The sequence below is a fragment of the Monomorium pharaonis genome, chromosome 7, assembly GCF_013373865.1.
Source record: "Monomorium pharaonis isolate MP-MQ-018 chromosome 7, ASM1337386v2, whole genome shotgun sequence".
Taxonomy (NCBI): domain Eukaryota; kingdom Metazoa; phylum Arthropoda; class Insecta; order Hymenoptera; family Formicidae; genus Monomorium; species Monomorium pharaonis.
The window spans coordinates 6,360,442-6,386,695 of NC_050473.1; the positions used below are offsets into that span (position 1 = coordinate 6,360,442).

The 26,254-nt window shown below is 35.6% G+C and overlaps 5 protein-coding genes across 10 annotated transcripts in view; 1 reads left to right on the plus strand and 4 right to left on the minus strand.

Annotated features, from left to right (window-relative positions):
* LOC105836100 (ion transport peptide-like) overlaps window positions 1–5,715 on the plus strand; it is a 59,335-nt gene extending 53,620 nt beyond the window's left edge. For 3 of the 5 annotated variants that reach the window (XR_003625254.2, XR_004964125.1, XR_004964126.1), the window contains exon 5: window positions 963–1,097. Coding sequence is in view for 1 of the 5 variants with exons in the window: in XM_036289869.1 (XP_036145762.1) it covers window positions 963–1,074 (112 nt within the window). In the remaining 4 variants the exon portion in view is untranslated. Of the gene's footprint in view, window positions 1–962 lie in introns of all 5 variants that reach the window. The other 2 variants (XM_036289868.1, XM_036289869.1) reach the window with 2 other exon arrangements.
* The window catches only part of LOC105836096 (peroxisomal leader peptide-processing protease), an 89,933-nt gene extending 75,771 nt beyond the window's left edge, over window positions 1–14,162 (minus strand). The window contains exon 1 of the mRNA XM_012679898.3: window positions 12,910–14,162. The gene's annotated coding sequence lies outside the window, so the exon portion shown is untranslated. The remainder of the gene's footprint in view (window positions 1–12,909) is intronic.
* A 395-nt stretch (window positions 14,163–14,557) lies between these two features.
* LOC105836099 (F-box/WD repeat-containing protein 9) lies at window positions 14,558–19,123 on the minus strand. The gene is made up of 7 exons (XM_012679903.3): window positions 18,509–19,123; window positions 18,090–18,249; window positions 17,511–17,653; window positions 17,044–17,285; window positions 16,593–16,842; window positions 16,038–16,313; window positions 14,558–15,148 (listed from the first exon to the last, which is right to left on the minus strand). The coding sequence occupies exons 1-7, from the start codon at window positions 18,605–18,607 to the stop codon at window positions 15,059–15,061; spliced, it is 1,260 nt and encodes a 419-aa protein (XP_012535357.1). The 5' UTR covers window positions 18,608–19,123; the 3' UTR covers window positions 14,558–15,058.
* A 626-nt stretch (window positions 19,124–19,749) lies between these two features.
* On the minus strand, window positions 19,750–22,202 carry LOC105836097 (riboflavin transporter 2). Of its 2 annotated transcripts, none has more exons than XM_012679901.3 (2): window positions 21,358–22,202; window positions 19,750–21,284 (listed from the first exon to the last, which is right to left on the minus strand). In XM_012679901.3, exon 2 carries the CDS (start codon window positions 21,252–21,254, stop codon window positions 19,836–19,838), a length of 1,419 nt encoding a protein of 472 aa, XP_012535355.1. In that variant the 5' UTR covers window positions 21,255–21,284; window positions 21,358–22,202; the 3' UTR covers window positions 19,750–19,835. The 2 variants fall into 2 exon arrangements, with proteins under 2 accessions (XP_012535355.1, XP_012535354.1); XM_012679900.3 differs by having other exon boundaries at window positions 19,750–21,292.
* Window positions 22,203–22,775: 573 nt separating this feature from the next.
* On the minus strand, window positions 22,776–26,239 carry LOC105836098 (solute carrier family 52, riboflavin transporter, member 3-A). The gene is made up of 3 exons (XM_036289867.1): window positions 25,876–26,239; window positions 24,075–25,008; window positions 22,776–24,004 (listed from the first exon to the last, which is right to left on the minus strand). The coding sequence occupies exons 2-3, from the start codon at window positions 24,284–24,286 to the stop codon at window positions 22,924–22,926; spliced, it is 1,293 nt and encodes a 430-aa protein (XP_036145760.1). The 5' UTR covers window positions 24,287–25,008; window positions 25,876–26,239; the 3' UTR covers window positions 22,776–22,923.
* Window positions 26,240–26,254: the final 15 nt, after the last annotated feature.

Below are 26,254 nucleotides of genomic sequence, written 5' to 3' on the forward strand. Positions count from 1 at the left end.
CATCATCTCGTGTCTTCATATTATCCACTTCGACTTTTTGCCTTTTTTGGGAGGACAACGATTTTTTGATCGTTTTTGATAGCAAGCTTGCCAAAACGAATGTTTGGCATTTTGATCGATTTTTGCGCCTCGTCGATGTTTTGCATCGTCGTCGTTCTTTTTTTAGAACGAAAAAATGGCGACGTAAATATACTTTTTTCTAGGTGACAACTTGAAACTATGATATTGCACTGTTCGAATTTTTGAACATTTTTGTGTGCATTTTTGGAGACAATTTTTCAATTGTTTTTGGCTGCGAGCTTGCCAAAATAAGTGTCTTACATTTTGATCGATTTTTGTGCTTTGTCGAGGTTTTTGCAGCGTCGTTTGTTTTCCAGAACAATGAAAAGGTGGCGGATCGACGTAAGAATTCTTTTTTCTAAGCGATAACCTGGATTTGTGATTTTGCGCTGTTCGAATTTTTGAACTTTTTTTTTTAATGAAACAACTCGTACTTTACCCGCTCTGATAAGCGAATCTCGATGTAGAGTGCGGGAAAATCGACTTCCCACACGTGTCCCGAGATACCTACCCCTGTGCATATAATTACTAATAATTACTAACTTTACGGACTTGTTCGCCTAAACGCGCAGATCAATATGACATAAAGTTTTCAAGTATTCTGTTCAAAGTTACGAAATTAAAAAAAACCTTTAAAACTTTAATATTACTGCTGTTTCTCAAAATCGATAAACATAAATAAAGAAGTGCCAGATACATTTGCTAAATTTGTATAAAAATTGCAACGAGAATTTTCAAAATTCAAATAAAAGTAGAATGTTGTTCGCGAGAGCTTTCCGAACGATTTTTTGCGAACAGGTCCGTTGACCGCATCGCGCTTGATAACCGAACTTTAACGATTACAATACCCTAGTCAGCAAGCTAATTGATCTTTCTGTTTCCGATCCTTCTCCCCGCCGCAGGCAAGACTGCTTCAGCACACAATACTTCACGAGCTGCATCCAAGCGCTGCTGCTTGAGGACGAGAAGGAAAGGTTGCAGGAGATGGTCGAGTACCTAGGTCGCAAGAAGTAAACGGGACATGGTCAGAGCAACGACGCGCCGCACGACGAAGAAGACATACGCACGCACATCATGGTATACACATCCTCACATGCACACGCATACGAAATAAAAAAGAGACTCATACAATCGCATACGCAAGACCAAGAAGGAGATCGATGCAGAACGCGGTCTCGAAAAGGACTGCGAGAGGAAAGGAGGGAGGGTTTCGACGCGTCGATCGCCCGTCGTTCCGCGAACTTCACGGGAGAAGCTTTGCTTCCGGAGCTTTGCGATTCAATTCGATACCGTTCTTCGGGGAGAACGGGAGGAGTCGACTCGGATGTCGCGTCGAGGAACCCACGGTGAACACATGGCGAGTCCACCGGCCGAAACGCGCGATTGCCGCGATTTTCGGATTCCGGAAGGGAAAACCGTCAGGATCTACGTCAAACTCCATCGGACAGTTCCAGCTGACGATTATGACCGGGAAAACGGCAGTACTTACGACGTCTACGAGATTCAGGAAGAGCTTCGCGGTCTGGAACGTGTGATTCGAAAGAGAGAAAGAGAGAGAGAGAGAGATAGAGAGAAAACATGTCCACGGAGGAGGATCCACAGAAAGGGGAATCCCGCGAACGTCGTTCTGTTCTAAATAAGTATCAGCGAGTACTCGCGGTGCGATGAGAGAGAATTCGGAAGGGAGGACGGCGAGTCCTCTTCGCGGTGAGTCGCGTCGTTGCTTGACACGATGAGGAAACGAAGAGTTACACGACAGATACACTAAATAAACGCGTTACAAAACGGTACGATTGAGCCACACAAAAGAAACACACGCAACATACACACGCGCACACGCACACGCACAGCGAATCCATACGAATTCTAGTCGATAAAATATCTGCGCTCTCGCGCACCACGCCACTCGTTTTTATTCGATTAATTAATTATTAATTGTCATCATTCATCACTATATAATGATAACGGTAATCTATTATTATTATTATTATTATTATTATTATTATTATTATTATTATTATATTATATTATATTATTCGATTACTTTTTACTGTCACGATTTATATTTTTATTATTATCGTCTTCCTTCATCCGTTTGTTGTTTAGTTTAAAAAAAAAGCGATCGAACCTTTTTAAGTCGTTTTTACGGAGAACGCGCGCGCGACAGACGTAGAGTGTCAATAGTTAGTAATACTTGCGTAACACAGATACATGCATATTAATGTTCTTTAGGCGTATGGAAAAGAAATTAATAAGTAAACGCAGGAATTTGGAGGCAAGAGTTTATTTTACTCATTCGGCTAAGTATTTTAAAGCAAGCGTTAAGCAAAAGAGGTCGCCGATCATTATTATAATTATTATCGCATTATTATTATTAATATTATTATTATTGTCATAGTAGAATTATTGTTGTTATTATTGCGATTTATATACGACGACGTTTTCGCCCGGGGTGAACGCACTGGGCGGCACGGTGAAAGAAAGACGCCTGTGAGTCTCCAACGGTATTTCAATTATACGCGAGTCGAATACGCGAGTTGTGCACGCGTGAAAACATTCTCGAAAGAGCTTCTCGTCAAAGAGACAGCGATAGGCAGATATAGATAAGGAGGTCTTACTGTAATTTATTCGCGGGCGTTTCGCAACGCCCGTCAAGAGCGTTTTCCCTCCGTGCCCGTCTGGCGCGCGGCCCGAGCCGCGGACGGAGTCGCACATGAAACGCGTAGTATTTATTTATTTTTTCACGTTTTCTTAAGTTATGTAATAAGCGAAACACACGTAGCGAAAGTATTTTAGCGCGCGTACCGCTATATACCGAGGGAGCGATGCTCGCGGGCACGACGAGATACGACGAAGCCACGTTCCTCGAAAGTACATTCAGTTGGATGATTGTCCGATGTGCAAGGCAAATCCTTGGGGAAAATCAGTTCCCGGGCAAGGACTGCTTGTTCCTCAACGAGGAACCCACGACAAATACAGAAGAATCGGGGAATTAGTCTCGCGGGATTGAACGGGACGAATTTTTAAGTAGTTTGACTGATAGAGTCGTTGAAATTTAATCAAGTTTGTCGATAAATTTCAATATTCATTATTGATATTGAAGAATTTCTTTGTATAATTTTTCAAGCTTTCTATATAAATTGCAGATTTTTTTTTAATTTTTACATGTAATCTTTAGAACTTTATAACTAGAAAAGTTCTCAAATTGTTTTATATATGTATTGAAACTTTTTTTTTTTTTTTTTTTTTTTTTTTTATAGAGAAAATCTACGTTTTTTCTAGAATTCTTTATATATATGAACCTAATATTTTATGCATATGTAATTTTGATATATTTTAAGATTTGTAAGATTTATACTTTATACTTTTCAAAGAAAAACTTATAACATCTGAAAAACTTTAAGATATTTTTCAGAAATATCTTCTAAATAATGTTTTTCAATACATTTTTGAAAAAGATTCTTAGAAATATTGTGACATTATTAGAATTTTTTGTTTTCAGACTAATTGCCATGAGACTTAAAAATCTAAAATTTTGATTCTTCTGATTTTCTTTTGATTTCGAAGATTTCGAGAACGTGAGTCATGAAAATTTCGTCGTGCCCTGCGACATCTTATCTCTGATTAAGAGAATTACGAATCATTCCAAAATCAGTATTGAAATCATTCCGTCTCTACGATCGTCATCAGGGGCACGGTCTTCGAAAATTCGGACACTTCGGGGCAAGGTTCAAATTTGTACAACTGCTTCGTCACATACATTCCACTTATTTCATACTCATTTGTTTACTTTATTTTACATTTACTTGTAAGGAAAAAGTTACGTTGATAAATTTGTATTACGTTGAAGATACGTATTCATATTTGCTAATCAATATGTGATTTGATATACATATAATTAAGTGTTAAATTTATTATCTACGTTTTTTTGATTTTTACTTTATTATGTTTAGAACTTCCAATTTAAATACAAATAACTATAACTTATAATAGCATTTTCAATGCTAACTATAATTAAATTATAGAAATTGCAACTATTTTTTATCATTGTAATATATTTATCATTACTAACGTTATAGCAGTAATAACTAAAAAAAATACTAAAAATATGAAGCTCTCATAATTATTTTAACACTCAATTATATTCATAAATGCCAAATACTCTTCTCTCAGTGCGTATTTTGTATCTTTTTTTACTTTCCACGATTTTCATCTCATTTATTTAAGATATAAAATTCATACAAATTTGACTCATACACTTCGAAGTGTTCCTCAAGAGGCCTGGTCCCTAAACAGAAAATCAACGTTTTTATTTATGTAACGTAGATCCATCGTTCGACTAATGTGTAATGTGTGGTAGCGTCGACAGGAACTCTTTAACATCAATTTAAAAATATTTTATATTATATATTATAATTTTTAAAAAAACTGGAAACACAGCGCGCATTTTGCACAGAAGTATTCATCCATATTTGCGCAGAAATATTTCTCGCAATTTCACGGATATCTTATCACGTTTCGACAGATGTATTCGTACATTTGAATATGCGTTCGGAGTTACTATATGAATAAGAAAGTTCCGGGAGTCGATGGGATATGCGTAATCCTTGCGAAAATTTAATTTAACTATTGTATTAAATTGGGCAATAATTAATTTCTCATTTTGCGCGAAAGTATTATTGTCAGTGTCTTTAATACTGAAACCGAGCAATTAATTACTGACCAGTTCAGCGACTCCGGTGTTAAATTTCTGAATTCACGGATTTACGTAATAATTCCTGCGATTCCTTACAGCATTTTAAAACTGACAGTATTAAATTTGCATAAGAGAAACGTGAACAATGCGCGCGGGACGTCGTCGACCGATGGAATAGGTTTTGCGGACTCTTTCGCAAGAGCGTTAATCCGTCACTTCCCGTTTCGCACCTGTCGGCGCGAGATCTGCAAGGCTTTCGGTTCACGCGCGATTCCCGGCTCTTCGTCGATGCGCGCGGGAAAGCACACGTGCGTGCGGATATGTTTTTCCTTTCTTCTCCGTTTCTTCTCTTTCCGTTCTCTTTTCTTTCTCTTTTTTTCTTTCTAGTTCTTTCATATGAATGAATATCCAACGACACGCAAGCAGACGTATATGTGCGCATACCTTTACGGACACGCCGACTTTCGCTGGATTGTTTTTGTTTCACATTTTTAAATGACGACGGCAACGACACGCGCATGTAATATTTTTATTTCCTGCGTAGCATGCGAGTACGAGTACATGCGAGAACAGGAGACGGGTGTAATACACGCGTCTGGAGATATACAGAGGAAATACTCGTGTATTTGTGTACATATATATATATATGTATATATATATATATATATACACACACATACGCGCATATACAGAACACATTACACGCGACTGAAAAATTCTAGATAATGAGAAAGGGCTGAGAGGAAATCGTATCCTATCCAATTAAAGTAAAATTATATTATATATACATATAATATGTAATGTGTATACACCGCAATTTCGTATATGCATTTCGTGGATGCGTATGACGCGCGATATTGTATGTATATGGACAGATGTGTACAATGAGTACGATTAACGACACGGATATCCAACGTCTATTCTTGTTTTGCGTGAATAAACGGGTGAATCAAAAGCTATTACAGATTTGTTAATTTTACCACCGAAACCTCATCAAATTTCCCTTTTCTCCCCTCTCCCCTTGTAATCGCGTTTCTACTTTCATATTTCATATGTGTAATTTTGATATTATGTGTTTATACATCCGTCTCTTAGCTTTCATTTGCATTGTATTCATTTTGATAATTAAATATTTCATTTATTATTACACAATATTTTTTTACAAAGAGAAAAATAAAATTATATAAAACAATGTAATTATATTATATTATAAAATAATACAAAATTTATTCATAAAGAAATGATTAATTTTAAGAAATTTAAGTGTTTTATTTTTACCTTTGTTCTTTAAATATTTAAAAATACCTTAATTTTTGTAACAATTTAATTTTTTTAAATTTTAAACAATGCTCTCTAAATCACAATCAGTGAAATACTCTAACTTTCAGTAATTTACATATAATCATCTACTGATTATCAATCAGTGAAATAAATACACTTTCAGTGACTATATACCAAGCTATACACTAATTCTAAAATGAAATCTATTGAAAGAGTGAATATTCACTGGTTATGTCACAGTTATATGTATGCCACTGTGAATCAGTGAATATCCACTGATTAAGATTTAGAAAGTGTATTTTAAATACTGAAAGTTTAATAATGACTAGCTTTCAGGCTTTGTGAACTTGGTACTCGACTTAAAGCGATTTTTTTTTTCTTAATTTTTTTTGAAAGATTTTCGTATGTAGTTGAATATACAATAGTAACATTTATTTTGTTTGTAGTGGCGTAGAAAAAAAATATCGGAATTTAAAAAAACGTCATCCCCAACTTTGAAATCAATCAATTTTAACGACTGTTTATTAAAGAAAATCATTTGTAGTAAATTATAGTACAATTATTTCGATTTGTAGTTTTTCAGTTGAATAGTTTGCGTGATATAATTGTAACAACTGGAAAAAAACAGGAATTTGTTACTTTTCAAGATAACTAAAAATTATTACAAAATTAGCAAATTACGAAAGCAAAATTATTACAAACTACAAACAATTCTGAATCAATTCTCGCAAGCGGATTTAAGATATTTTAAAAATTACCACTTATAAGGCATTTGTTTATTTAATTATCGAGTGCCAAGTTCACAAAGCCCAGAAATGATTACAAAAAAAAGGTAATCTGACTTACCAACACCGATGCATAGCAGCGGAGTTGTGTGTTTCGCCAACTAAAAAATACAAACGTATTAAAATTAATTATTCAAGTATTCGAACAGTTGGCAAACAAAGCAAATTTTGTTAGCGTTCATCAGTTAGCGTTCAGTAATTTATTAATATGATTAATTCTGGCCTTTAATTCTTCGCTGGTTCTTGGAAAGAAATTGGCGCTAATAAAGAAATAAAAAATCATAAAGAATCACTGACCGCTCACTGATCTGCTGAACGCGCCCATTATTTAAGTCAAAGAATAATTATCGCGTGTGTGCAACAATTGATTTTGCGAGCAAAAGATAAAATAAGTTACTCACCTTAAAGTTGCTCCGCCGATGCCCGATGCCTCTCAGGCCGCCTCCTCCTCTCAGGTTAGAATTCCACACTCGCACAAAATTCACTCGCGAAAACACAGTTAATGACGATCGCGCGACACTCGACACGATACTCCGAGGTTAATTCGACCGCTTCGACGCGTCGTCACACACATCCTTCATCGCGACGCACGACAACGAAAAAAACGAACTCGAGAAAGACGGAAGGATCGCGACATACGCGACGTACAGTGGAACGACCGCGATAAGAAGGAGAGAAAAGAGAGGACTCTCGTGACTCCGAATTATGTTGCACCCGGGCACAGCTAGACTCGATGCACGACGAGCGTTTCGCTATTTTCAATATGACGATTAATTCGAAGGAAACCGAGCTCTCATTGGATATCACTGATCACTCGCAGCACATCGAGTCGAGCCTGCCCGGACGGTAACAGCTAGAGGTTACCGATGTACACGATCTACGCACGTCGAACTCGATTCAAATTTTTTATCCAGTATTAAAATCGAGATTGATCACACGATTACATTTACGCCAATTAACGACACATATTGATGATACGCGAGTACGTTGTATTTTAATATTGAAAATGTGAACGGTCTTACAGCATTGCTGCGTTTATTAATTCGCGAAAATAAGATCCAACGGTCGTGCACTTCCGGAAATACGTTCGAGACGACTGCTCCTCTTCTCTCTCCCTGCCCCTCCCTTCACAAGCTTTCCCACAAATTCCCGGCGTACGAAAACACTTCGTTGCACTTGCGATATTTTTGCTACTGAATATGGCACTTTTATAAGACGTATTATACGTTCGATTTCACAACGTTACTCACCGAAACGCGATTATTCTCTACATCGGGCAATTATCAATTCGCGACAATTATTATTACCTTCACTCGATCCTCGCGAGAAAGACGAGAGAGTGTCGCGACACCGCGGTGACGGTTACACTACGGATTCACTGAAACATCCACTACAGATACACTGAAACTGTGACGATTTGAATCCTCGCGACATTCGCGATACACCGGTACACGACGGGGATGATGCCGCATCGATATCACGCGTCCAGCACGTCGTGTCCAACGGCAAGGTCACCGCACGAACGAGCGGCCGGCCGGTAGTACGTACTGGCGAGCGGCGGCGGCGTATATGGTAGTAGGGGTAGCGAGCGGCACCGTGAGCACTGGGCGCTCGGCCCGACTCGGCGGCGGCGGCCGAGCCCGGCCGAACAGCGAGCAGCGAGTGCCGGAGCGTGCCCCCTCCCCACAGTTACGCCGCGCCGCTCGCCATTACCGTTGACCGTTCGTACGCGCGGTGACCCTGCTGTGGTACTCGACGCCCCGGACGTGCGTATCGGTGCGGCGTCATCCCCGTCGTGTTACCGGCGAATCGCGAACGTCGCGAGGATTCAAATCGTCACAGTTTCAGTGTATCTGTAGTGTAACCGTTACCGCGGTATCGCGACACTCTCTCGTCTCTCTCGTCTCTCTCGCAAGGATCGAGTAAAGGTAATAGTAATTGCCACGAATTGATGATTGTCCGATGTAGAGAACGATCGCGTTTCGGTGAGTATCCTTGTGAAATCGAACGTATAAAACATTTTATAAAAGTGCCATATTCAGTAGTAAAAATATCGCAAGTGCAACGGAGTGTTTTCGTACGTCGGGAATTTGTGGAAAAGCTTGGGAATGGAGGGGCGGGGAGAGAGGAGAGGAGCAGTCGTCTCTAACGTATTCCTGGAAGTGCACGATCGTTGGATCTTATTTTCGCGAATAAATAAACGCAGCAATACTGTAAGACCGTCCACATTTTCAATATTAAAATACATCGCACTCGCGTATCATCAATATGTGTCGTTAATTGGCGTAAATGTAATCGTGCGATTAATCTCAATTTTAATACGGGATAAAAAAATTTGAATCGAGTTCGACGTGCGTGGATCGTGCACATCGATAACCTCTGTTACCATCCGGGCAGGCTGGACTCGATGTGCTGCGAGCGATCAGTGATATCCAATGAGAGCTCAGTTTCCTTCGAATTAATCGTCATATTGAAAATAGCGAAACGCTCGTCGTGCATCGAGTCTAGCTGTGCCCGGGTGCAACATAATTCGGAGTCACGAGAGTCCTCTCTTTTCTCTCCTTCTTATCGCGGTCGTTCCACGTCGCGTATGTCGCGATCCTTCCGTCTTTCTCGAGTTTGTTTTTTTCGTTGTCGTGCGTCGCGATGAAGGATGTGTGTGACGACGCGTCGAAGCGGTCGAATTAACCTCGGAATATCGTGTCGAGTGTTGCGATCGTCATTAACCTTATCATTAACTGTGTTTTCGCGAGTGAATTATTTTGTGCCAATGTGGAATACTAACCTGAGAGGAGGAGGCGGCCTGAGAGGCATCGGGCATCGGCGGAGCAACTTTAAGGTGAATAACTTATTATTTTATCTTTTGCTCGCAATATCAATTGTTGCACACGCGCGATAATTGTTCTTTGGCATAAATAATGGGCGCGTTCAGCAGATCAGTGAGCGGTCAGTGATTCTTTATTATGATTTTTTATTTCTTTATTAGCTCCAATTTCTTTCCAAGAACCAGCGAAGAATTAAAGGCAAGAATTAATCATATTAATAAATTACTGAACGCTAACTGATTTGCTTTGTTTGCTGAATGAGCCCAACTGTTTGAATACTTGAATAATTAATTTTAATACATTTGTATTTTTTAGTTGGTGATACACGCAACTCCGCTGCTATGCATCGGTGTTGGTAAGTCAGATTACTTTTTTTTCGCAATCATTACCGGGCTTTGTGAACTTGGCATCTAACAATTAAATAAACAAATGCCTTATAAGTGGTAATTGTTAAAAAAATTAAGAAAAAAAATCGATTTAAGTCGGGTGCCAAGTTCACAAAGCCTAGCTTTCAGCTTTAAACGTTTTTATGTTTTAAAATCTAGAATATTTAAAATTAAAACATTTTTAAGTTCTTAAAAAAATGGAGATATCTTAATACCTTAAAATAAAGCATTTTTATTATAAATCTTAATGCATTAGAATTAATATATTAATTAATATATGGTATATATAATATATACGTAGTATACATAAGTGTATATATATAATAAAACAAAATTATATTTATATTTTACTACAATATATGTATCTGTAGGATATACATATATATAATATATTAAATTATAATAATTTATTTATATAATATAGGATCATAATATTTAATGACTAATACACTTATATTTAATAATACAAATTTAGACAATAATAATATATTTAGAAAGGCTCTTAATATTAAATTAATATAAATTTGGTGAAATAAATGCTAATAGAGCCAGAGCAGGATAAAGTTTGCTTGTAATATTGTAATATTTATTTCGCAGGAAGACTACTATGATTACAGCAGTTTCGGCGCATTGGTTTCGGCCATCTTCAGTGCATAAGAATTTTTAATTATACATCAGTGCGTTGGAGAATCGTTATTCTGAATGTAAAGTTATTTGTCATTCCTTCCCATTCCGTAAAGCTACTCAAACCGGAATGTAACGTATGAAAATTCGAGTCAACAATTAATTGTAGAAAATTAAAGCTAAATTAAATTAATTAGACAGTACCTGTTATGTGGGAGTGGTTTTCACATTTCAGTCTTGGAAGTCAATGATTCATTCTTTTAAAAAACCATACAGTTCATTGTTAGTCCTAATATTCCAATAAGTATATTAATATATGTTAAAATTATAAATTATTCATTAGATAATAAATGTAAATTAAGTAAATATTTAGTTCAAAATTAAAAAGTAAATAACGGAGAAAGAGTAATTAAATTCGTAAAATTATTCAAATTAGCATATAACTAGATAAATAATCTGTTGAGATTTGATATAATCAGTTAATTAAGTAATGTTAAATTCGGCTAAAAAGTAAACGACAATAAAAAGTAACAATAAAAGAAAATAAATTAAAATCAAATTATAAAAATTAGTATTATTTAGATAATATATTAACAATTAAACAATAACTTCATACGTTAAATAAATTAGATAACAGTATGCCAAAATCAATAAAGTCAATAAACTATATGGTTAAAAAGACTTGTCATAGTTGATTAAAATAATCGAAAAACTCTTTCGGTTTTATCACTGTTGCTTATTCACCGATGTTTATGTCTCTAAGGTTGATTACAGACTGATATATGAAAGTTTAAATTTTCGGAAAAGAATTAAGGATGCAGATAAACACTATCTAGATGCTCTGTATCATACTGTATCATATGTTGAGACCCATCTTTTGTTTTTTTATATGTAACATTTCCGATGTTAATCTTTTTGTGAATTCGGTTCTTTGTCTAGGATCTTAACCGTATCTCAATTGAAATCATGGTGCAATTCCATTTTATGATGCGAGATAGGAAGATTTGCATGTTCTACTGATGTCACATTCGTGTTCTTTAACTTTAGTTATTAATTTCCTTTTTGTTTGTTCTACGTAAGATGCGTCGCAATCAGTACATGATATTTTATATACCACACCACACTGTTCCTCCAATTTGTCTTTGCCTGTTTTTATAAATATATTGAGTTTACTGTTTAACTTATAAGATAATTTGCACTCTTTAACGGATTTTAATGTCAAGAATTTTTCTGATATATTTTTAATATATGGTATAGTGAAAAAATTAGTTTTTTCTATACCATTCTCTGTGTTATCTTTATTTTTATTTTTGTGTTTGTGAGTTTTTATTCTGTTGTTAATAATATTAAAAATATAATTTCAAGGGGTATCCATTGTCTAGTAAAGTTTCTATTACTATTAAGTCTCTAATTTTTTCACTATACCATATAATTAAAAATTATTATGCACTGAAGATGGCCGAAACCAATGCGCCGAAACGTCTGCTGTAATCATAGTAGTCTTTCTGTGAAATAAATATTACAATATTACAAGCAAACTCTATCCTGCTTTGGCTCTATTAGCATTTATTTCACCAAACTTATATTAATTTAATAATACACTTATATTTAATAATATATTAAATTTGTATCCTTCTTAAAATCTTCACTGTTACATTTTAGACCTGGTCTACAAGATATGAAGTAAGAAGAAAAAGTAAAATAATTTCTTTCTGCACCGAGCGTTAAAAAAAGGAAGAGTAGAAGTAAGACGAAATGAAAATAATACGTCAATGAACCTAGCACCATCACCGCTTATAATGTTACGGTATAATGTTTCTGAGTACTGGTACTCAAAATACTTGGATAACCGTTTAATATTTTTGATATTTATTTACAGTTTCTAAAGCCTAAAATAAGCAGAAGATTTTAATATATTTTATTTTATTTTTTTTTTAATTAGTGGGGGTGCTGGCGTCACGTGAAGCTAGTACCCCTACTTTTGATCTTAATTTCCTGCAAATAGATAGGAGCAAAAAATTCGGGACTAGGGCAGAAAATTATACGGTCCGAATTTTTTTTTAGTAGTAGGGGTGCTAGGTTCACTGACGTGAAAATAATTTATTTCGCTTACGCTCTTACGCCAGGTTTTTTACACTGGATTGACCTTTTTACGCCTAGTCTTACTTCTTACTCCATGCTTACTCCAGCTATTGTAGACCAGGCCTTACTCTATCTGGATTTGAATTTTAAGTTTAATACGTTTAACTTACCGTCGTCCCGCCAATGCTGAAGTATGCTGCAAATTCAATCCCAGTATTAAGATCATCGTTGCGTCATGAGAAACTATATTATCTCGTTTTCTTCTTCTTGTTCCCCACGAATTTTATCGCATCTTCGAACAGTTTGCCGCTGGGGAGACTTCCACGAATATGAACTTTGGCGCCGTCGCGTTCGCGAGCGCTAACCTCTTTTGCAACCGCAAACTCGGGTGAACGCACGAAGCGAGCGGGACGCGGACGCGCGAACAGTGCGACGCGAATATGCGCGAGGTTCGCGACGACGTTGCCTCGTGTACACGCGCGAAGTCATAAACTTGGGTTGCCCAACACGGTTCAACTCTTTGCGCGTAACAAGACCACGGTAAACGCGGGTCGTTGCGAGTTGTGGAAAACTGCTAACGTAATCATCAGTGTAAATCACTTGAAATTACGTCACATGACACGAACCGGAATTGGCCACGTGATTTAACCCGGAAGAATTTGAATTCCGCCTCGCGATCAGAGACACACGTGAATTTCTTGCGATATATTATCACTGTGATTTTCTTGAATCGCAATGTGATAGCTTTTACAGCTAAGAACTGCAAAAGTAACGATACATTTGCGATATTTGTTTTTAGGACAAAATTAATATTCTGATATCTCACTCAATCTACACTATAGTGTAGCCTGAAGTGCAGACAATCTTATATTATTTATTATAACGTTTTTAACTAAATTGTAAAATTTCTTTGACTCCTTAGAAAGTTCTATACTTGGTAAAATGTAAGTCAGAAAAAGGCTCGTGGCAAAAATATTGCTTCTAAGAGACATAATATGTTCGAATTACAATTATTACTGCATCGGGAGGGAGGAACAGATAATATTATTTATTATAATGTTAGAGAAGAGTCACAGTCACAGTTTAAATGACTTTTTTTTGGAGTGCCTCTATACCTTTAAAATATCGATTTGAACTACGTAGTCAATATCTATAAAACTTGTAAGTAATGACCAATGATTTTATGGCTCTTTTCCATACTATAAATTAGAGTAGTTTTGCTGTAAATTTTAAAATGACATCTACATGAATTATTTACAAATAGTTTACACGCAAAGACTTTTCAAGAGAAATAAGTTATAAATTAGACAACGTAGTTTAAAACGGACAGTATGGAGTAAATTAACATTTCTTTTTACTAAATTATGTTAAGTGATTTATAAAATTTAGTTGTAAAGGTGCATGAATGTAAAAAAAACTAATTTAAAATTAAATATTACGTTAAAATTAAAATAAATTAAATTTTAAAAGTTAATTTTGAAAAGCATTAAGCAGTAAATTTTATATTTTAAAGTAAAATGTTGTAATTTTTAAAAATTAGATCAGAGAAATATTACTTTATCTTTGTCATAAAAATTACTCGAAATTTTCATTTTTGATTAGTATTTAATGAACGAATAAAACTTCTTTACAACTAATTTTAAGTTATAGCTATAATTGTTAATTGCAGGTACGATTTTGAATTGTATGAATTTCGTGATATACAAATTATTCGTGAAAAAAGATCACAATCTGCGATGCACAATTTTGTAAGTCGCATTCGCGAAAATTCGGAAGAAACGTGATTCTTATTAGGCAAATAGGAATGAGGAACATTTGTTTGTTATTCGAATACATGACTTGTATTTTTGTTTATAAATGTTATAAACAGGTGTCTAGTATTCGAAGAGTATTCTTTAAACATTGCAGTTTATACGAAGAAAATAAATTATTAAAATGTAACACTCGTCAGAAAACTTGTAAAACGACGAACAACAATACAATAATATGACGTACAATAAATGTATAAAATTTATTTAAATGCTTGTGGAACTTAACTATACTATAAAAATATGTTTTTTTTCCTTTTTTTGACGTAAAAGGTTACACTATGAATATGCTATAATTATAAGCTTAGCTTATAATTGTAGGCAATGTTAGTGAAGCTTCTACTAAAACGAATTTTCAACAGAACGATACGATATAATTTTAATTTCGCGGAACGGTATATATTACATTGTCGAGATTTAAAATAGTATTTTAGTAAAAACTAAGAATATATTACATATTAAAGCAATATAGCTATAGAATAGCTATAGAACATGTATAGAAATTCTCCGTTCATTGATGTCTCGTTGAACACGTTGATTTCGGGCGCCACACCGCGATATCAATACCAGATATTGCGAGAATCCCATTCAAATAGTCCATCTGCAAAGTGAAAAGAAAATTTAAAAATAAATTAATATATATGGGAAAAAAACAAATAAAATATAATATATATTTAAAATGTTCAGCAGCGAATGAAAGAAACTTTAAGGAGTGTGATTCTAGATAAAGTAAGACGAAAATCATGAAATCAAATGGCGATTAAGACTTAATTTTTTAATTACAAATTCATGTGCTTCAAGTATCTTTTATGCAAAATTATAAAGTTAAAAGTAACAAAATTTTGGGTATTTTTTAATTATAATATCTACATATTCATGTGCTTTAGGCATTTTTTACGTAAATATTTAAATATTTATAACTAAAAAATGAAGTTTTAATCACAATATTGTTATGCTTAACTATATTTTATTTTATCATTAAAGATTATTCTTTAAAATTTCTCCCACCTGTTGCTAGATACTCTGTTATATATATTATATATGTATAGAATAAATACATAGATGTATATATACATATATGTACATATATAACATTTATAGCTATATTATAAGCCTTTAAAATATCATTAATTTCTTCATTTAATTAATATTGCTGTTTTATTCAACTTTCTTATTATATTATTCAGATCTATACGATTAAAAAAATTTCTGAAAATAAAAACGAAATTTTTTGTAGAAAAGAGATTTACATCACAAACAAAATTATTAAAATATTGGAAAATAAAAATTTTTTTGTCAAATAGATTCAATTAGAGCAGCAGAGTTAATATTAAATAAATAATGATAAAACAATTTCAAAATTTAACTATAAGTAAATATTTTATTTTCAAACTGTATTTCTCTTATCTTATACGTAAATATTTAGAATTTCTTTCTCAAAGACAATGATACAACGCTTTCAACAAATGTCCCACGCATATCTTACTCACGCTAGCAATTTCTCCGAACCCCGAAATCAAAGTAGTAATGGGCTTTGGCGGATCCGTAGGGCTTGAAATTCTGACAGTGCCGTCCGTGGAGCTTGTTATCAGGCATCCATGCGTCAAATGTACCCCCGTTATCCCTTTCGTATGTTCAGTGGAATAAGATTTCACTAGCTCAAAATCGTTCTTTGGATTTAACACGTGCAACTTAGCAGTGCTGTCCCCGACGCAAACCCAATCCCGTTGCATGCTCATACACATGGGAAATGCTTCACCTGAAATCTAAAAGATATATTCGCGATATAATAACTACGTCACTCTTCTCGACATTAAAGAGGAAGCAAATTATCAATATTTTTTATTAAATATTTTTGAATAAAAAAATTTGAGCTTAATAAATATTTTGTTAGGAAAATTTTTTTCGTTATTAATATCGTTCTTTTCATTTTTGTGCATACTTTAATTATGTAAAAGAATTTGAAACTTTATAAAGTCAATTCAAAGATATCTTCTAATAAAAAATGCCAGTAATTTGCGCTTAAAAATACGAGATAAGGTTACCGTAATAGACTTCATGGTGCGTCCAGCCCTCTGATCCCAAACCGACACCGTTTTGTCCTCGCTGGCGGACAAAATGTATTCCGAGTTCATGGCCAGCTTAATCACAGCCCCGTTGTGTGGTCGATACTGCCTGATCGGCTTGTGTCCCGATCTTGAATCGAACACGAATATGGTTCTGCTGTACGAGCCGGTCGCGAAGAGAGACTGTTCTGGACACGACGACACGCACAGCAACGCACCCGGTACACTCCTAGAATGTTTGACATTGATGGAAAATAGACACGCGCTAAATGATAATATGCAATAAATTTCGGCAAGCGTGAATTTTAGAATTACGTTTCCGAATCGTCTGTCACGACAAGCGAGACACGGAATGTGGCGTTTGGTATTTCGAATAATTTAGACTTCTTATCATGAAACGGCCGAAAGAGGCAGTTTTGCTATCGCGTACATTTCGTAGGTTCTCTGCTGGACGAGGCCGGTGCTCATGAGCATCCACGACTTGACGCTCTGATCCCAACTGCAACTGTAGATCGTATTATCTATCGCGGTCAGGTCCCAGATCCATCCGTTATGCGCGGAATCTATGCAGACGGAGTTGCCGATCTCGTGAGAGGGTAGCTTCTCGTGCGAGGGAAGTTTCCAATAAACCAGGGTGCGATCTCTTGCGCCTGCGATGCACGTGGTTCCATTCTACAAATTGAAATTAACATTATACCATTTCCCACAAAGAGAAATATCTCAAGCATAACAACAGATCAAAATGACATTAAAACGAATCATTGCTGATTGAAAATGATTAATGTTAAATCTTTAAACTAGCATAATCATTTTAAACTAATTTTGTGATGCCGTTTTGATGCTACGATAATTTTCTGTTTCGCTTGGACAGAGACACTTAGTACAATGTACACCTACGTGCATCAGTAATAGAGCATCGATTGTGCTGTACTGTGCATTTGCAATTATCAGTTTCTCCGTGGAATTCTGATATCTCCATAACGCCGTTTGCTTCTCGATCGCGACGCATGACAATTTCCAAAACAGCTTGTCCGGCCTCGCTGAAAATAACATTCGACTTATTCAAAGAAATATTTATGTTCATATTGTACTAATTATAAAGTATTGTAACACTAATACAAAAAGCTTATACATACAACTTAAATCAAATACAAATAAACTATATTCCTGATCGAGAAATCAAATTTAAAGTTTTACTTTATGCATATTAGGTTAGTTCAACAAATGAAACTCCTTAAAATTCGTTCAACTTCTCATCAATAACAAATGTATATTATAATATAATATATAAGATAAAAATGTAATCGCTTGATGTAAGCAACAGATGTGCATGATGACCTACATATGCATGTGCAAGTTTGAACACAGCGCGCCAGCGTAGAACGATAAGGACGGTGTTTAATTTATTTTACAAAGTGAGGGTGCGGTGAATCGTGCACAAGGCATAAGAAGAGTGGTCTATCAATTTGAGCTAACCAGGACGCAACAGCGGGTAGCTGGCATCCGGCCATATATGGTTGATTCGCGCTTTCCACAGCGAGTCATCCTTCAGAATCAGGTAGAACTGCTTGCACACTAGGCTCAAAGCGTGCACCAGGGTCGATGCCTCCAGGAAGGAGCATATATGCAAGAAAATCTGAAATGTACAGCACAATGAAGAAATTGAACCAACACTTTTATTAGTAGGAGAGAGGGAGAGGGAAAGAAAGAGACAGAGAGAGAGAGAGAGTCGACTGTCGCTGGTTCAACACACTGTACTTTCTGTTGACAAGCGACTACTGACGGGATGAGAAATGACAGAGGCGATTAATAATAAAAACAAAAAGAATTTAGCAAACGCATACGTGAAACACGAGAATCGACTCTCTCCTTTTTTTTTCTTTTTTTTTATGAACCTCGACTGGAAGATGCTGCAGTGACAGTTGCGCGTCCTCGTCCTCTTCCTCCTCCTCCTCCTCGCTATCGTACGGGCAGCCTGCGTTCTCGTCATCCATTTTTCCTCACGTTCTACGAAGCCGAGTATTTTCATTCGATCTGCTCGAGAGAGACAGATGCGGCGGCTCCACACAAAGAGGATTGTCGGCACATAGATTGTAAACTTGGACTTATCGTTATTCGATCCGTTGTATTAAACAACAACGGCTATCACGTCTCCACTCCGTATACAGCTGAGAGCCATATCATGCACGTACCGTGCGCATACACTCGCACGCACACATATTCACATCTCACACACACACACACGAGTAACGCCACCTGCACAGGGTGTCGCGAAAGAAATTAACGCAGATGTCTATCTGCATTCGATTCTCGCTTTTCGATTTGAGAAAGTTTAATTAAATTGCTCTTGCAATTTAATTAATTTGCATTTAACAAGCTTAATCAACAGACTTCGATGTCGAATTATGATATAAAAGGTTCCGGAAGCTTCAGCAAATAAGAGTTTAAAAAAGCAAAATTTACCTTAAGTTTTTTGTTCGAAAATAACAATTGCATTTGCGTAAATTATATTTATAAAATGATAGATTCATCAAGAGTTTATAATATAGATTATCAGGATTAAATGTGTTTAAAAATGAATGTATTTTTTAAATTTTATTAAATTAAAGTGAAGAGCTTATACAAAGTTAATATATAATTATTATGTGTTAACAGTTATATGAATGGAGAACTAACTCAATTAAAAGCATAGACGTAAAATATATATAGATTTCGCGTTTTCTAGATTTCCTTTTCTGTAGACATTCTGTGAAATAAATTTTCACATTTTTTATTCTATTAAAATATATGTATATTTGGTTAAATATACTAAATACATATAAATGTACATAAATATAAATAGACATGTATGTAAAAATGCATAGATGTACACACATACATAAACAGCTTCTTTCAATTTAATATAATTTCTGAAATTAACATAGAATCATATACACTGTATTGATACTGCTCGAGTAAATTATGTTTTTTTGTTCTAGAAATATTCCGGGAAAAAATGTTTCATTATATATGTTTTTATATGAAACATTTTTTCCCGGGATATTTTTAGTGCAATGTATTTTTAATTTATTTAAAGCTAAATATGATACACATTATTATTATTTGTATCTTATATAGAATTTTCATTCTTTTTATTGTTTACTTATTTTTATTATTGCACTTTAATTTATATAGACAAAATATAGGTACATATATTATTGTATAGAAAAAAGCTCGAGGTAATTAGTAATTGTTCTCAGAACAGGAGCTATACGTTTTGAACCAATCAGTGAAATTAATTAAAACAAACGAAGTAATCGCACCGCCTGCCGAACCTGTTTGCATAACTACACCTATGTTGAAGAGCGCTTTTGAAGACGAAATGTGCTTCAGGAGGGACACTATCACAAGTTTTAGATACGATATGACACCCATTAGGATGATCCAGGACAGAATAATCAATCCGATACCGACTGTTGATTTTTGCAAGGGCGGCGTAGGAGACAACAAAGCCACGCTTATAACGTAGCATCCGGCGATTAAGGATAACAGGGACAGACAGTTAATAATTTTTATATCCGATGCCATGATCCAGATGGTCAAGAAGCATGCTAACGGGTTCACGAATTGAGAGCAAACAATGGACAACTGATAGGCGAGATGGCCATAAGGTAGACATGAGTACGATTGGATACTTGGCAGAAATCCATTGCTGAAGAAGCAACAGACTCCAATTAGGATGTACAAATAAAATTTCCTGAATACGGGCGAACTCTTCGCCGCGTCAAACGCAGACGAACCGTTTGGCATCTCGTTATTCTTCTCGGCCGACGTGCGGTCAACGACATTGATGCCATGAACGTTTACGGTGATGCCGCGTGTTTTACAGTCTGCTTTAGTTTGCGCGAGAAAATCAGAATCGTGCCGGCATCTACTGACTTGCACAAACGGTGAATATCGCAGAACGATAAATGCAATGAGCGATAGTACGAGCACGAGGGTGAGAAACAGGAAGTAATATTGCTCCGGGAACTTCAGTTCGGGAAACGCGCCAGGGGGAATCCCTGCCGTCGCGTTTGCAAGAGGAGTATAACACGTCGCGCGTTCCCCGACGTCTTGTATCAGTGCCGCTACGCTCGGCAGCACGCCGCTCAGGCCTTCGCCGACGAAGTAAGACACGATATAAACGTCGTCGAAGTCGCGAAGGTAAGGCATGAACAGCACCGAGCTGAAGCAACCGACCAGCGCGCTGAAGAACACCGAGACGAGCAGGATCAGGCTGTGCCTCTCGCCACCGATGACGAGGGTTCTGTCGTAAAAGAATATCAGCGACCCCATGGCGAGTACCTGCGAGCACAGCAAGCACAGTATGCACAACGACTCGTTCGGCTGGCACTTGCTCTTGTGCAGAACAGCGTATATCGCGGGACCAACGTTCGCGGATTGGGCGACTATTACTATGTACGCGGGTAAGTTCCAGCCCTCCGGGGCAATGCCGACGAGCAGCGGCAGCTCGATGAATATCCCATTGACGCCGATCCAAGTGGACACGCCGAACAGGATGACGAGTAGATGGACGATCGCGCGGTCACATCTAGCATATCCAAAGTGATAGTTGAATCGCCAACTGTCTCTCGGCGTATCATCGGTTCTTTTATTCATCCCTGGTCGGCGGTGAATCAGAGCCTTTGCCTATACAGCTTTGATCACGAAAAAGGAAATCGCTATCGGCACTTCACGCGAATAGAATTAATCGATCACTCACATCAATATTGATCCTCAAGTATTCCGTAAATATATGATGAGATATGCATATACGTTTCTCTTCTCTACGAATGATAGATGAAGATAAGAACACTCCGTTGCACAAGTTTATCAGAAGCAGAGTCACGATGTGATGTGATAATAGGGTTAATAAAAGAACTACTATTCCTCCCCTCCCCTTCAGCGCTGATTTCTAATCGGCTCTGTAAAGTTTATCAGATAAAATAGAACGTTTGCAATCATACAGAAAACACATTATGTGCATTTGCATAACATGATTACCCCGAGCATTATTTAGCATACAATTTATCGCAAATCTAATAATTGTTGAAGTTTAGCTTAAAATATAGATAATTATAAATATTATATTAGAGATTTATTATAAAAGAGAAGTGCACGTCACGATGCGATAACGCGAAGTGTAAAGAGCTTCTCTGTTCAGAATGTGCATGAAAAGCGCACAAAAAATCATTTGAAATGTATAGAGAAGAAGAAAATGTTATCGTTTTATATATAGTTCCATGTCTTGAGCGAATATTGGTCTCAAAAGTAAATTTATAATATTAAAGTATAATAATTAATAAATTAAGTAAAATAACTCAGTAATTGTTAAGTATCTTTTCGCTATCTGTGTACCGAAAGTGATCTTTTTCTCATTTGTTAATTTATACTCAAGGATCACATTTCGACGTACAGGTAACAAAAAATATTGTGTGCAACATGTGCAAATCGGCTATAATCGACTCATTGCATTTGTTACACAATATACTATTACATATAACAAAAATAAAAATAAGTATTATAATTACATTCAATCATGATATAAAATAGATAATCCTTTTTTCTAATCGTAAAATTAATTTTCTAGCATTATCAATACAAATAATTGAAGTAAGTTAAATTAGTTTATTAATTATATTAATTAACACGCATTATTTAGATATTAATCAATGTTATAAATTAATGACTCAAATTAACGATTAATTTTTTAGTCAGTGATAATTAATTATTTTCATTCTTTCGATTAAATTGTGTAATTACAATTACAACAACTTATTTCAATCAATTTGTTCTATTGATTAAAAATTTAATTAATATAATGTCTCTGAATTACTTTACAAAATTTTATTTATTATAATCAAAAACTAAATTTTCAGTTGTTTTTATTAATCGACCAATTAATCAATAAAATAAAATTTTGCCCACTACTGAATTAATTAAGTTACGAATTTTTTTATTAATAAAACGACATTACCTATTCGAAACTTACTACTAAAAGTACTTACACAAAATGATGAACAACGATTCTCATTTTATCGAAATAATTAACACTAAAATGTTTAAAAAGGTTTGACTTTACTAATTGTTCTATTGTATACAGTAATTAATGTCTGCAATTAAATTCTTTTTCTCTCTCTCTTTTTTATTATTAGAAAACTTTGACTTTTTTAAGTATTGGTGATGAAATGAGAATCTTTTCTCATTATTTTGGAAGTACTTTTAATGATAACAGATTTTAAATTTTATTAAAATTGCGTGTTCTTTAGACATTATACTAAAGACTACGTTAATTTTCTGTAGGATACGGGCAACTAGAATAAGACAGGAATACTTTCGCGTAATTGACCAAACCGAACATAATAATTGCGCCTATGAACGATCCGATTTGTGTTGCGACACCAACATAATAAAGACCCTTTCCAGGATCGAGTCGGTACAAAGTTGCAATGCCCATCTTTACAAATCCTATCAAACCGCAAAGCATTATCCATATAAGAACTACCATCAATTTACCCGCCCACGAATGTTGCAAGGGAGGATGAGGTGATTTTACGGCTAGATACAAAACGAAGCTAGAAAGTGCTAAAATTGCTGCCATGAGGATATTGAGCAGTTTCACTTCCGGTGTTTTCATAAAATAACCGAAGGATATGGCCAAAGGACCGGCTATAGAAGTCAACGTGACTGTCAAATGATACGCCGTATTACCGTATGGTAAACAGGAGTACGACTGTATACTCGGTAAAATACCGTGAGAGAGGAAACAGATGACAGCTATCATGACTAATGAATAATAATATATGAACTTCGGCATTTTTCGGAAATTAATTTTGTAGCTCGGCGATGCCGTCGCGTCAGTCGGCAATATTTCCATGCAGCTCGGAAGCTTGACTTTCTCTTTGCATACCACAGGCAAAGTGTTTAAGCCTAGGAACGAGAGAAAACTCAAGCATTGCAGAGTCCCGACGAGGATAAAAAATATCTCGGAGGAGAATCTTGGAGTTGGTTTCGCAGGCACGAATTCCAGGTGGCTCGAGCCTGGCTTGGTAACGTTGACGCAGCCTGTGCTACTACCAACACCTTGAATCATCGCAACTGCGCTCAAAACAAATCCGCTCAGTCCTTCTCCAACGAGATAAGACACTAGATAAATCTCACGATAGTTCTTCATGTACGGCATGAAGAGCACGGAACTCGTACATCCGACCAGGGCGGTCACGAACATCAGCGACATGAGGGCGGTCGAGTGCTTGTTACCGAACACAACTGACGTATGATCGTACAGGAAACTCAACGCGACACAGGCGCACGTTTCTACAGCCAGCAAGGCATAAATTATATATTTATCGCATGCCCAAGCAGTGTACCTAAGACAGACCTTTGTGTTAGACTCGTTACGCAATCATCACCAAGATACGTTATGAAGCACAGACTTACTTTGTGTAGAGGCTATGTAGTATGGGACCTAAATTGGCAAATTGCACCAGCATCACCAAGTAGGCTGGTAGGCTCCAGCCTTCAGGTGCTATATGTATTATGAGCGGCAATTGAATGTAGATGCCGTTCACACCAATCCAGGTACCCAGACCGAACATCAGGGCGAGGAGATCAATTAGCAATCTTCGGTTGCTCAATCGCTGTCTGAGCATTTTGCTCAGAATAGAATAAAATGGAATTATTTTTATACTTCTGAGCGTCTATGTATATTAATTTTTCTTTTTATTAAAGTGTAGCTTTTAATTTTTCAGAATTTTTGAATGGTTATAAAAGAAGAGCGTTATAATATCGAAGTAAAAGGTTCTTAGAAATCGTTATATACATTAACTTGTTTTTCGTAAAGATAACAAATGTAAAAAAAAGGAAAATGTTACATTACTGCCTACTCGATCGATTTTCGGGCTTACTTTATCAGCTAAATTTTCGCTTAGCTTATAAAAAACTCAATTATTGCAAAATTTTAAACAATTCTATAAAAATTGTTATATCATTCGATAGAAAACATTTTCTAGTTATATTTATGTTTTCAAAGTTTTATTTTCAATTTTTGATTAACTCCTGAGATTCTGCGCGGCACTTACGAAACTAAAAATCGATAATGTGATTATATTAATAATGTCAACATTCACAATTTTGATTTTTATATTACAATGTAAGCTTTATTTTTTGCATTACCATTAGCAGTACTCCACATAACATGGCTCAGGAATACATATAAAAATATCCTATTCCATGTGGCCTATGCAAATATCATTTGTACTATCACGCAATGTAGTAGCCACTTTTTTTTACGTTCAATATCATTCTAGATCAGGACGTCATATGTATTTACAATACATTGCACATATTTGTTAAATCTCCTTTTGTGCTGCGTCTAATAAAAGAGATAAAAATTACTCTTAGCTTAACTCGTATTAAAATATGAATTAGTATATACATATATAAATATATATATATATATATATATATATATATATATATATATATATACACACTGTTTGTTCTTAAAAAAAAATTCTGTATATTGCTTTAATGACTTTAATCAGATGCAGACCATAGATATATCTACATTTGTATGCAATATTAGAATTTCAATTATGTGTATTATAATGTATTTGTTTACATCCACGCGCACGCACATTATAATACATACTGTATAATTATACACTTATAACGTTTTAGGAAAATTACGTTCTATGATAATCAGTAGCATTTATTTCACAACAAATGCTTCTAATATTTTATTATAACTAGCCAATTTATGCCTCTGGCAGTAAATAAAAAGTAGTCAGTCTACTACAATCAGCTCTGGCATTTTCCTTGTAAATAGCTAGGTCACGATTTATGCATCTGGCAGCAAACTAAAAATTAGCTAGCTCATGACAATTGCATTTAGCACTTTTCATACAAATAGCCAGCTCATAATTTATGCCTCTGGTATTTTTAAAAACTAGCCAGCTCACGATTTACGTCTCTGGCGTTTTTTCGTAAATAGCCAACTCGATAAACGCCTCTGGCATTTTCTTATTAGTAACCAGCTCACGATGAATGCCTCTGGCATTACTACTACTACTACTAATACTACCACTATTATTTAAAAAAAAATAAAGAATAACAAATTTTACATGTAATCTCGTTGCAATAATTTTACATGCTTATTCTTTTTTACGAATACAGATTAGGAATATAACGTGCAACTACAAAATTTATAATTAGAACAAAGTTACAGTTGCAAACTTACAGGTCTGTCCCAACTCAGCGCGCAAGAGTCGTAATAAGTCGCGAGCCGAATGCACTGCACTTGGTTTTTACCTCCCCGCCCACCGCTGCTGTTTCGATAGAGTGAGTCGGAGAATAAACAAAAAAGATAGTGACAAAAGTATAGGCGTTTCGTCTATCTTTTTTGGTTCATTCTCTGTCTCTATTGAAACGGCACGTGGCGGTGAAGTAAAAGTGTGTAATTCGGCCGAGTCGTCGATCGTCTACAATGTTTACATGACGCGATGTCAGGGTGTGCTGCGATTCCTAGCAATCCGAGCTTGAGCGTATTCACATATACACATGCACCAAAAACAAAAATTCCTTTTACTCGGATTATTTTAACAGTTTTTAATGTGATG

Excerpts from the sequence above, each read along its gene's own strand:
- LOC105836099 (XM_012679903.3), bottom strand. The coding sequence starts at position 18,607 with ATGGATGACGAGAACGCAGGCTGCCCGTACGATAGCGAGGAGGAGGAG. Across the intron at positions 17,286-17,510 it reads ATGCTCTATTACTGATGCAC|AATGGAACCACGTGCATCGC; the intron begins GTAGGTGTACAT and ends TTCAATTTGTAG. Across the intron at positions 16,314-16,592 it reads GCACCATGAAGTCTATTACG|ATTTCAGGTGAAGCATTTCC; the intron begins GTAACCTTATCT and ends TATATCTTTTAG.
- LOC105836097 (XM_012679901.3), bottom strand. The coding sequence starts at position 21,254 with ATGAATAAAAGAACCGATGATACGCCGAGAGACAGTTGGCGATTCAAC.
- LOC105836098 (XM_036289867.1), bottom strand. The coding sequence starts at position 24,286 with ATGCTCAGACAGCGATTGAGCAACCGAAGATTGCTAATTGATCTCCTC. Across the intron at positions 24,005-24,074 it reads CTACATAGCCTCTACACAAA|GTACACTGCTTGGGCATGCG; the intron begins GTAAGTCTGTGC and ends GGTCTGTCTTAG.